The sequence below is a fragment of the Equus asinus genome, chromosome 6 (genome assembly GCF_041296235.1).
Source record: "Equus asinus isolate D_3611 breed Donkey chromosome 6, EquAss-T2T_v2, whole genome shotgun sequence".
Classification (NCBI taxonomy): Eukaryota; Metazoa; Chordata; class Mammalia; order Perissodactyla; family Equidae; genus Equus; species Equus asinus.
In genome coordinates this window covers 70,291,360-70,304,355 of record NC_091795.1, presented here as the reverse complement: position 1 = coordinate 70,304,355, position 12,996 = coordinate 70,291,360, and the positions used below count along the sequence as shown (strand labels likewise).

Here is a 12,996-nt window from a genome sequence, read left to right as displayed (position 1 = left end):
TTTTGAGGTGGGAAATAGCTCCAAATGTTTTCAGGCATTTGCTTATGTTGATGTTGTAGAGGCACTGTAGATATCTTCTCAATATCTGTTTTGCCCCTCCCCCACTGTTTGGCTACCATGCAGTTTGGACCCTGATCTAAATCAAACAGGCTCATACCATGAGCCTTGCCAGGGTGAATGGCTCAAGTAATACAGGCCTTAAGAGTCCATGACATTCCTTTGGCCACCGGAATTGGTTTAGCAGAGGAGGTTTGATGGAGCTTTTAGGAAAGAAGCTTTTTGTCTCCCATTTTGGACAATATGCCACACAGATGTGAGGCCAGGAGCTCCTGGAGCCATCTTGCTACCACAAGGTCAGCCAGACTTTTGTTGTTGAGGTGTTGAATCAAACCAATCCTGCCTGACCTTCTTGACCTATCCAATATGGCAGCCACTAGTCACATGACTAATCTAATGACCACATGAAATGTGGCAGGTTCAAATTGAGATATGCTGTGAGTGTAAAATACACATCAGATTTCAAACACATAGTATGAAAAAAGAATGTAAAATATCTCAATAATTTTTTATATTGCTTACATGTTGAAATTAAAACTTTGTAGATAGGTTAAATAAAATATATTGATTAATTTCACTTATTTTTTTATTTTTTTGATGTGGCTACTAGAGAAATTAAAATTACATTGTGGCTCACATAATTCTGTTGGACTGTGCTGCTTCAGACTTTACAGTTAAATATGCCAATAAATTCCCTTTAATGTTTGAATTGGTATTTCTGCTTCTTTTTTTTTTGAGGAAGATTAGCCCTGAGCTAACTACTGCCAGTCCTCCTCTTTTTTGCTGAGGAAGCCTGGCCCTGAGCTAACATCTGTGTCCATCTTCCTCTATTTTGCATGTGGGATGCTGCCATAGCATGGCTTGATGAGAGGTGTGTAGGTCTGCACCTGGGATCCAGACCCACGAACCCTGGGCTGCTGAAGCTGAGCACACGAACTTAACCACTAAGCCACCAGGCCAGCCCCATCCTTTTTTTTTAATGGTAGTGGTAGAATCAGGGTGATTTTTATTTATTTTTGCTCATCTCTATTTTCTGATTTTTCTTTGGTAAACATATATTACTTGTATAATAATTAGGAAGTTCCAACACCTCACTCACAGCTTCTGTCCTGAACCTTTCACACCAACCCATCCTGGGCTGCCACTCCCAGTGTGCTTCCTGGAACTCTTACTAAGGCTTCACCTCTGGCCTCACTTCGGCCTCAGTCTTTCTTAGTGTCCCATTGCAGGCCCATCATTTCACTCTTAATCAGCTCTGTTGTCTTGGTCCCTGAAGGCATGCCCTATGCTTCATATTATCAAGGCCCCTCATGGCCTAGGCCTCAGACGACAGACCCATTATCCCTTACCTGATGAGAAGCAGCTGCAAAACGGATCCAACCATCATCCAAGGAGACAATGAACTCTCCTCTTTGAAGCTGCACATTCACTTGGCCTCCTCCGAACAAGACCAGCGGGTATACAGACACCATGCTGCAGTCTCGGATGAACACACGACTGGTTTTGATCTTCTCATGGTACACCAAGTAGGGGCTGTCAAAGTGTCTGACCTGGAACATAAAACCTCAGATGACAACAGAGATGTCACTGGCAACGTAAGGTGAAGTCCACCAGTCCCATGTATTTAAATACCACCTGTCCAATGACTCCCCAAATTATCTCTAACCTGTACCTTTCTCCTGAGACTTGTATGTGCAACTGCCTACTTGACATCTCCTCTTGGACATCTAATAGCATCTCAAACTTCTTGTGTTCAAAAGGAATTCTTGATTTTCCCCTCCTTGCAGTGTTCACCATCTCAGTAAATGAAATCCTCTTGACCCAGTTTCTCAAGCCCAAATTTGGGAGCCATCCTTGATTGCTCTTTTTCCCTCACTCCATCTGTATCATCACTAAGTCCTGTCAGCTCTATTTTCAAAATACATAATGAATTGACATATTCTCACCACTTCTACAGCTACTACCTTGTCCAAACCATCATCATCTCATATAGACCACTGCAAAGGCTTCCTAAGTACTCGCCCTGCTTCTATTTTTGCATCTTGATAGCAGCCACAATGATCTTTTAAAAAGATAAATCCCATTAGGGCTCACAACATCAAGGATAAAATCGCAATCCTTACCACGGCCTACAAGGTCCTATGCAACCTGACCCCTACCTGCATTTCCCAATGTATCTACCACTCTCGCCCCTAATCATCCCACGCCACTTGCACTGCCTGCCTTCTTGCATTTCCTGGAACACACCAAATATGCTCCCATCTCATGGTCTCTGCACTCATTTCCTCTGATGGAATGTTCTCTCCTTAGGTATCTGCATGGCTCACCCTTCACTTCAGTTAGGATCTGCTCAATTCCCTTCTCCTGAGAGTTCTACCCTGACTACTCCATGTAAAACAGCCCCTCTCCTGTCACTCTTAATCTTTCTTACTCTGTTTTATTTTTCCTCATAGCATTTGTCACTAACCTGAGACTGTTTACTTACTCTTGCCTGTCTTCTCCACTGGAACGTAAGCTCCCTGAGGGCAGAAAACTTGTCTGTCTAGTTCATCTGCTGTCCTCCATGGCCTACAACGGTGCCTGGCACAGAGGAGGTGCTAGTAGATAGTGAATGGATTCATGAATGATTTGGATTCACTGTATGAATGTCATGGAAAATGCAGAAGGAGGAGTGTAGCTAACTCAGGCCTCTGGTTCCTAAGTACACATGCAGCTGACAGGGCAGGTGACCTCCTGGTCCTTAAACTCTTCTGAGCTTAAGGAGATCCTTTTCATGCTTTGCTGACACTTTACTCAGTAGTTCCAGGCGGCTGACCAGGCCTAACCCCTCAAACTCTCCTCCTCCATTCCCTTTTCCTCTTTTTCTCTTTCATCTCTCCTAAAAGCTTTAGTGAGCATTTGCTTTCAGCTAGGCACCGTGCTACACATAGAGAATGTAAAAGTGAATAAAATTCAATTCCTATCTTTAGGAATGTCACAATTCCATGAAGGAGACATACCATAAACCACACAATAAGGCGATACGCCCAACATTGGACAAATCACACTATATGATGGTGGAACAGAAGTAAGGAGCAACTGAAAGGGAGAGGGACACTGGGGAAGTGATACTTAGTGGAAGCTCGAAGGATAAGTAGAAGCCTGCTAGGGAGTGAGAATGTCCTTCCAGGCACAGAGAATAGTGTGCCCTATGTCACGGCATTTGGGGACATTGTTAGTAGTCTGGTGTTGCTGGAGCATACAGAATGACAAAGGGAGGGAGCTGTGGAGGATATAGAAGAAGGGGCCAGATGTGAAGGGTCACATGATGTCTTGTAAAGATAATTCTGGCAGCCGTAATGTAAAAGGTTGGAGAGGGAAAGCACTAGAAGTAAGATTATTATAGTACGTCAGTAAGAGATAGATGTTTGAGGTTTGAACTGAGGAAGTGGCAGCGGGGATAAGAGGAGGAGGCAAATCTGAGATGTCAAAAAGGTAGAATGGCTGGGACCTGGTGACCAATTGGATTGGAGTAAGGAGAAAAGAAGCAAGTTCTGTGTAACTCCAGGGTTCCGATTTGGATGGTGCCATTCACCAGACTGGGAACACAGAAAGAGAAGAGTGAGTTGGGAGACAATGAGTTTGAGTTTTCAGCCTTTGAGTTTGAGGTGATTGGAAGGCACCCAGCTGATGATTCCCAGCAGGAGAGCTCAGAAAAAAACCCCAGGCCTGGACAGAATTTGGTCTGTGCCAGCATCTAGGTGGCAGTTAGATCCAGGATGTTGTGCTCTGGTGGTTCAGGAAGAGTATGTACGCTATAAGCAAATAAGGACTAAACACAGAGCAACTAGTTCAGGGCAAAGAAAGAGAAGCTAGTAAAGGAGATAGAGGGCGATGAGCAGAGAGAAGAAAGCGATGTTTCAGAAGCAAAAAAATACCAAAGGTAGTTTCAAGGGGAAGGGAGGTCTGCACTGTCAAATACTATGTGAGAGTCAAGTATGATAAGGACCAGGGGCTGTTCATTGGATCTGGCAACGAGGAGGTTACTTTTGATGCGTTTAGCGCAGTGGTGGAGGCAGACGCCTCACAGCAGCAGGCTCAAGGAGGAAGGAGAGCTGAGGAAGTGGGGTTGGCAAGTACAGGTCATTCCCTTCTAAGGCTTAGATTCAGTGATGCAATTAGATTATGACTTCTTAAATCACTATTGCAAAGAAACAATTTTACATCCGAAAGCAGGCTTGAGCATTATTTTATATCCAGAATTTTCTTGAAGTGGAAATAGTCTTTCCAGAAATACTCCAATTTCCAGTCTGTTTATGCTTATTCAATCTTCCCCAAGTCAGCGGTGTTGCTGGGGATAATAAGTGATGGAATAAGTTTGGCTGATTCAAGGCTCTGTGTTTCTCACCTCAGGACCTGCCATATGTAAATACAAGTATACCCTGCCACTCTGACCTGATAGTTCACTGATGAAGGATGAATGTGTACATAGCCATCATTCTTGGTGACAAACTTCAATTCATCTGATTTTGGTTGCATTCTGACAGCTCCAGTACTGGTCTTCTGAAATTTCCCTTCTGGGCTTTTTACCTAAACACAGGTATTTGTAAAAATAGATTCATATTATATACATTTCCATTGTCAGAAGTAACCCTTGGCACGAAATCGGTCTTTTTTGAAGGCCCTTGCATTTCCTCCCTCTCTTACTTAGTTTCCTTTCGAAAGCAGTATAAGCACACGTTTTTTCTTTTCTTTTCTTTTTTAACCATCAAGAAGTGTGCCTGTAGGTGTGACAGCTCTTGGTGATGATACCACGCAGCAGCCACATGGGGAGAAAATATGTTGCTATTTCCGGTCTGCACTGATTATCAGGTGCAGAGGTCCAGCTAGCAACACTGGAACAGGAATCTGCTGACCATCACTCCCAACCCCAACCCCACCCTTCCCAATGAATTTCTTTCAAAATGGTGAAAAAAAAAATATGAATAAACAGATTGCTTCATTAAAAAGAAGCTTATATACACAAACATACATATGAATTATATATATATTTTGAAAAAATAATGCTTACTGTAGAAAATAACATATTAGGAAAAAAGAAAATAAAGGTCTCCTGTAATCACAAGATTAAGAAATAATTAGCATTAATATTTGATAAATATTATTTTAGTTTTCTCTGCTAGATTTGTTTATTTACAGAAATAGAGAAAAACATAAACACATAAATAAAAATATACCTATGTATTGAAACTAATATAGGATTGTTTTCTATAAGCTACTTTTTTAGCTTAATGTATTGAGAACATTTTTCCATGTTGTTAAATATTTTCCTAAAACATAATTTTCAATGCTATATAGTACCTTGTTGTAAGGATCTATAATAATTTAACCAATAAATTCCCTATTACTGGAATTTTAGATTGTTTGTAATTATAAGCAGTGCTAGAGTGAACATTCTCCTAGTTGTATCTTCATGCACAGATGCAATTATTTTCTAAGAATAAATCTTTAGAAATTGCATTGCTATCTAGAAAGAGTGTATCAATTGATATTCCCACCAAGACTGAGAATGTTCATTTTGGGGGGCTTATGACAGCAAAAGTATTATAATTAAAAAAGATTTTGTCACATCACAATCACCCAAAGTCCATAGTTTACATTAAGGTCCACTCTTGGTCTTGTATGTTCTACGCGTCTGGGCAAATCCATAATGATGTGTACCCATCAATATAGTATCATACAGAGTATGTTCACTGCCCTCAAAATGTTCTGTGCTCTGCCTATTCATGCCCCTCAATCTCTGATTTCTTTTTACTGTCTCCATAGTTTTGTTCCAAATGATTTTTTAAAGTAAATTTCAAATGGTTTGAAAGGCATGCAAACACTAAGCAGAAAATGAGCCATAAATTAATCAGCAGATGTCAACTGAGCATTGAACAAAAAGTTAAGTGAGAAACGATTCAGTACTCTGACAAATTCAAATTCTTTCTGAGTTTGACAAGGACTGGATAATTAAAACTCAGGTAAAAGTCTGACAGTACATTCAGGTAGGGCTTCCAGAAGCAGGGGCCACAGGGGGTCCCATGGCAAAGCACTGACTTGTTTGATTTTGTTCTTATCTAATTTCAGTCCAGAGTAGGGGGCAGAAGGGAAACTGTGGAGGAATCAACTTTCTTCTTACACAAAGGGTTAGTTATGCACGGGTTGCCTGACAGAGTGACATTTACGTCCATTTTAATTTCTGGAATGTCATAATATGTCAGAAAGATTAAAGAGGCATCTCATTTTATACAATAAATGCGTTCTTGAACAATGTATCTAAACAGGTTTGGGAAATTGAAAGATTGGAAATGTATACTAAGTCTAAAAAGACTGTGTGTGTGTGTGTGTGTGTGTGTGTGTCTCTTTAAGATGATTAATGTGCATGTCTTAACTTCTATCCCTTGGCTATAAATGAAACGAGATGTGAGAAGATCCAGGAAAAACATTTTGTTACCTGCACTACATTTGGATACAGAGCAGCACACAGCATTGCTGATATCAGCTTGGGGTTCTCAGCATTTGAGTTTGCCTATGAGAGAAATACAGCATTAATCTTATAAGTAATATGGCTACCTCTGTCTGTGCCCTGGAATTTACCATAATTTAAGATTTTAAGATAGATTTCTATCTTAAGAATTTAAGACAGAAATTCATTTGATTTCTATCTTAAAACAAAAGCATCTATTTCCCATCCCTTTGCTAGAAAAATTATTTCTAAGTAAAAAATAAATCTACTGGACCATATTCACACAGGACCCACTCTAAGAAGCCCCCAGTAACTCTTTTTAGATCTCTGCAAAGCAGTTACAAAGCCAGTGTTCCTAAGGATCGGTGGAGAGAACGATTCTGGTTCATGAGATGTTTGCAATCTCCAAAAAGTACTAACTGCACTTAGAACAGAGCGGCATCAGGTTCATCTTGAAGAAGTGTTCTTCTTGTACTCATACAAAAAATTATCCTTGGCTGGAAAAAGCCTGGTCTGATTTCAGAAGACGTTATTGGAAAGTCTATTCTACCTCTTATGAACATATCAAGAACCAGTGTGAAATCTAAAAAACAAAAACAGTAGTAACAATTAAAGAAAAACCCTTCTGTTTTTATGAGTGTTAGCTGACACTTATTTGTGGAATGAAGAAAACTAAGAATGTCACTAACCCACTGCTCATAGGGCTTTAGTGAAGAAAGCCTATAAGTGTTCCTGAGTTAATATACTATTCATGTGCTAATTAAAGAGAAATAAGAACTAACTACACACTCGTTCTTTACCTCTTCTCCTGTGGTTTCCAAGATACCGTCTCCTCCTTGGGCCCTTTTCTCAATGTCCCTTGCTCTGAGTCCCTCCTTTACAAAGCCTATATCTGATAATAGTTCAGTGAATTGTCGTTTGAGGCTGGCCATTTCCTGAAAGAAGTGGGAAAAATCTTTAAGCAGGGGCATCAACGTATTAAAAGTAAGTGTAGAGTCTCACAATATTGAATGACTACAAAAATGCATTACTTCACTGGACAGTAAGGAGGCTCATATGGGTTCATCAAACAGGTATGAAGATGCCCTTGCCTGGTCATTTCCAAAAGGGCAGTTTGTACTTATACAAACCAGAAGACAGTCACACAGAAATTCATAAATTTCAGAAAACCCAAAGATCATTTTTTTAACTCTAGGTAAGGTAGGTCTGGTAGGTCTGATTTTCCTGGAAATTCTTAGGACAACAAAAAATGTAGTTTACTTTGTTTTGAACCCCAGCTCAAGGTGCTGTGACACTGCCTCGTTTCTCCCACCTGCACTTCTGCTCAGGTCCTCTTAGTTCCTTACCCGAGCCAAGAGTGGTTAGTTTTCTCTCTCAATGGACGCAGAGCACCTACCTCTGAACTTTCCCTCTTTCTCTTACCTTGCGGTCCTGCTGGCTCACACCTTTTCCTAGGAATAGGGACATTATTAAGTGGTTTAGATTTAGACACCCCTTTTTGTAGCTGAGCACAAGTGTGAGAAAGAAAAGCGCAAACCTCTTTCTCTTCTGGCTTCTGTTCAAATATAGGCTGTATATCAGACAATAGAGAAGGAGATAATGACAATCAAAGGAACCAAAAGCTAAGCAACACTACCTTGTCTCTTGATGACAACTTCAGTATTTTATCAGAATGTCTCAAGTATAGATGGATAACATGGCAAAATATAACTAGGAGCTAAATATGCCAGAGTTCTATTTTATGACAAGGTTTTAATTGATATCGTAATAAAAATAATACTACAGTCTAAGCTAGTGTTTAAAGAAAAGAGGGAACTCTGTTTGATGGACCTCATAGATCACAGCAAATTCTACTTATAACCTGAAGAAAAGGAACAAATAAATTTAGTAAGAAATATAATTTTACACTTAAAAATCTTAACGACTTAAGGAAATATTTATTACTGCACCTTACGTATAAAATACCCTTTAGACCATTAGTTCTTAACCCTGCTGCGTATTAGAATCACTTGGTGAAGCCAACAACAACGATGATAAACAGATGCCCAGGCCCCACCCCTCAAGATACACATGTAACTGGCCTGGGGCAGAATCTGGGCATTTTACTTATTTATTTTTTTAAGCCTCCTCTGGTGAATCTAATGTGCAGCCAGGGTTGAAAGTTCTCACTTTTGATGTACTTAGAATAAAGGTAGAACCTCTGTCTTCTCAAAATACCTCACAGTAGTACATCTAAAGGCAGAAGAGAATGAAGGGCAAATACTGGCATGGTTTTGAGGTCTCTACGTTTTAAATAACCAACTTCATTCATTCATGCATTTATTCAATGAAACTTTACTGAACGTCAACTGTGTGCTAACCACTGTTCTAGGCACTGGGGATACAGAGCTGAACAAAACAGACAAGGTCTCTGCTTGAGGGAGCTTCTGGGATAGAGATTTAAATAAACAAATGTCAGGTAGTGGTAAGTACAAAGCACATTAATTTTGTGTTCTACTCCAGGACATTATAAGTACAGGTCCTGAAGGACCAGTTCAACTGACCCCATGTCTTATCAAGGGAGTGATTAAGAATTGTCTTTCAGGGGCTGGCCCAGTGGCACAGTGGTTAAGTTCACACACTCTGCTTCAGTGGCCTGGGGATCGCAGGTTTGGATCCTGGGCATGGACCTACACACCGCTCATCAAGCCATGCTGTAGTGACATCCCACATAAAATAGAGGAAGATTGGCAACAGATGTTAGCTCAGGGACAACCTTCCTCACCAAAAAAAAAGAAAAGAAAAGAAGAAGAACTGTCTTTCAGAAAATTTGCAAAAGTCATGTGGCCAGAACATGTGCAGAAGAAATCTTGACTTGAAATGACTGCAGAACCAAAGATTCTCCTCCCCATGGAACCAGAGGACTAAGCCATAACCAGAACTTAAAAGTCAGACTCTTATCAGAAGCGAGGGGTCCACCATTCAGGAAGATCCGGTGTTAACATTCCTTCCCCACTTCACCATAAATGTTTAGAACCTTTCCATAAAGGCTTGACACCCACCAATCAAAACCTATCCCACCAGTGTTTCCACATGCCAGCCTGTTTTCCCAACCTCTTAAATTGCACCCCAAATCCTGAATGAGAGAGACAGATCTGAGGGTACCCGCTCCCTATTTCCCTGTAGCTCCATCTCACAGAATAAAGCTGATCTCTTTTCCCAAGAGCTGTTGCTGTAATTAATTGGCTCTTTATGTGCATCAGGTAGGAGAACCCCATTTTTGTGCAGTAACTACATCTTTTAATACGAAGATAAAGTCCTCCCCGCTCCCCAGTCTCAAAATCTTTGAGTAAAACAGATGCTTTACAAAGATGCGCACCATCATTATTCTAGCTGCTCATATGACTTTGGAAGGGGGCCTAAAATACTGTCATAACAGAGGACAGAGCCCTGTCTATTATTACACAGAGGATGATGAACCTTTCTCTTTCTTGTGTGCTCATTATTGACATAGTAGCCTCTGATGGACATAGGGAAAATTAATGAAGAAAATCTGGTTCAGTATTCCTTCTCTGGTTTTGGGGAGAGGGTAAGGTGTTTGGGGTTGGTCATAGATTGTTTGGAGAATCTGACAAAAGCCAAGATCTCTTTCTCCAGAATAATGCACACACATATAAGCACACGATTTTGCATACAACTTCAGGGGTTTATGGATCCAGGTTCAAAATGCCTGGTGTAATTACTGAAAAAATTGACTTCCAGTGAGCAGAATTCTTCAGAGCGCCTATACTCCCCAATCCTCTACATCAGTAAACACAAGTTCACCGAAGAGAGGGAAAACAGGTCAGCTGAAAGGTTCAGCACAGAAGGCCTGATGCCGTAGTTCAGGAGTCTGTTTTACACAACTGGTTAAGTTAAGCATGTTCCAGAAATAACAGTTTCAATGTCAAGGCAGGACAAGCAAGATCAAGTTGCCACACCCTCTGGGGAACTACTACAATAGAAAATGAATGAAAACAAATTGCCGCAGAAACGACTCACCTGAAGAACTCTTCCTGACAAGAAGTTTTGCCTGCAGTAATTATAACTTGCACGCATGCCTTCTTTCATACTTAGCTGCCATCCCTAAATTGTGGAGAAAATCAAAATGAATGAACTCTATCTTTAGTGCCCACTCTGGGTAATGAACCTCAGCTATTAGATTATATACTTACCTTATACGCTCGTAGAAGGGCCAGATAATCACTGTTTGCAAATGCAAACTCTAGCTTTTTCTGGTTAGCTTCCTCTTTTTTATCCCAGGGAGACACCTAAATGAAGAAAACTAGGTTTGAACAACACAGTTTATCTGAGCTTTCAAATGGCACTTTCCTATGGCTGAAACCGGGTGCCTTGGGAAGCATTTTGTGTGGAACAGAGAGTTCTCGGCGGGTGCTGATTAAACGTTATCAAGGCGGTAACCGGCAAGCTAACTTTCTTATTTGTCCCTGTGGGTCTGTCTGCCCACCCAAAATAAGCTCTACTGGGTCTTTTAGTTCCTGGTGACAAGATGTCATCGAAGAGCCACTCATTCTGAAAGCTACATCTAAAATTTTAAATTCTGTTAACTCTGTGGAATTTTTATTTTACAGATTCTTATTCGTCTTTTATACTGGAGGCTCCCCTACTCCTATACTCATAACTAATGTTTTCTTCCTATTTTTCATAACGTTTACAAGTCCTCCTTCTCCCTACAAATTTGTAAAATTAGCTAAGAACTAAGAACTCCACTGCGTCCTCCCACCCCAACACACACATGTACTAAAGACACCAGCATGAGTTGCAGTAGCTCCTCTTAGCAAGCTACTCGAAAATAAAATTCCTTCCTTTTTAGGAAGGCCAGTGGGAAAAGGATTACATTTGGGAAGTTAATATTATATTTACAGAGCCCAGCAAAGGATAGGTGTTCAGTTCTGCCTAAGGATGATATCAATATTTCTAATGAACTCTTTCTGTATTCCAATAAAAGAAAACAGTCAGTGAGAGGTTTATTTAGATAATTTGAGAAATAAGCAACGGATGTCCTGCTCACAACCATATGGACTGTATGTCCCTGAGCAAGCTATATCACCTATTCCGGTCCTTGGTTTTGTCATTTGTTGTTAAATAAGGAGGCTGAACCAAGATCGTTTTGCAGATCTGTGAGTTTACAACTCCCTGAAGTGTAACGTTAAAAGTGAAGTGATTCCATTCATCTATTCCCCTCTCTAGCTGAGATAAGCTATGGTGAAAATAAAGGCAGTGACACTCCACCCAACAACAGCAGAATATTCATTCTCCTCAAGTCCCCAGGGAATACTCTCCAGGACAGACCATATACTTGGCTGTAAAACAAAACTTAATAAGTTTTAAAGGACTGAAATAATACAAAGTATGTTCTCTGACCACAACAGAATGAAATCAGAAATCAATCATAGAAAAAGTGGGAAACTCACAGATATGTGGAAATTAAACAACACATACCTAAATTACCAATGGGTCAGAGAAGAACTCAAAAGGGAAATCAGAAAATACTTGAGATAAATGAAAATGAAGACACAACAAATCAAAACTTAGGAGATGCAGCTAAGGCAGTCCTTAGAAGAAAATTTATAGCTGTAAATGTCTACTTTAAAGAAGAAAGGTCTCAAATCAATAACCCAAACTTCCACCTTAAGACACTGGAAAAAGAGCAAACTAAACCTAAAGCAAACAGAAGGAATAAAGTAAAAAAGAGCAGAAATTAATAAAATAGAGAATAGAAAAACAACAGGGAAAACTCAGTGAAACCAAAAGCTGGTTCTCTGAAAATATCAACAAAACCGACAAACCTTTGGCTAAACTGACCAAGAAAAAAAGAAAGAAGGCTCAAATTACTAGAATCAGAAATGGAAGAGGGGACATTACTATCAACCTAAAAAGACTACAAAAAGAATACTATGAACAACTGCATGCTAATAAATTGGGTAACTTAGATGAAATGGACAAATTCCTATAAAAATACAAATATCAAAACTGACTCAAAAAGAAACAATGTATATCTATATATATTACAAATATATTATTACATATATTACATATAATATTACATATTACATATATAACAATATATGTCTGAATAGACATATAAAAAGTGAATAGACTGAATTAGTAATCAAAAAACTACCCATAAAGAAAAGCCCAGGTGGCTTCACCACTGAATTCTACCAAACATTTAAAGAAGAATTAATACCAATTCCTCACAAACTCTTCCAAAAATAGAAGAGGAGGGAACACTTCCCAAATCATTCTATGTAGCCAGCATTACTCTGATACCAAAGCTAGATAAAGACATCACAAGAAAACTACAGACTAATATCTCTTATGAATATGGACGTAAAAATCTTCAACAAAATAACAAAAAGAACAAAGTTAGAAGATTCATACTTCCTGATTTCAAAACTTAGTACAAAACT

General features: G+C 39.7%; 1 protein-coding gene across 4 annotated transcripts in view; it reads right to left on the bottom strand.

The window, feature by feature from the left end:
- DHX57 (DExH-box helicase 57) overlaps positions 1-12,996 on the bottom strand; it is a 51,620-nt gene that overhangs the window by 2,731 nt on the left and 35,893 nt on the right. For all 4 annotated transcript variants that reach the window (XM_070512213.1, XM_070512210.1, XM_070512211.1 and 1 more), the window contains 6 exons: positions 10,738-10,833; positions 10,565-10,648; positions 7,345-7,479; positions 6,533-6,607; positions 4,492-4,626; positions 1,407-1,607 (listed from right to left, as the gene is read on the bottom strand). In XM_070512213.1, the coding sequence (XP_070368314.1) occupies positions 1,407-1,607; positions 4,492-4,626; positions 6,533-6,607; positions 7,345-7,479; positions 10,565-10,648; positions 10,738-10,833 (726 nt within the window). The remainder of the gene's footprint in view (positions 1-1,406; positions 1,608-4,491; positions 4,627-6,532; positions 6,608-7,344; positions 7,480-10,564; positions 10,649-10,737; positions 10,834-12,996) is intronic.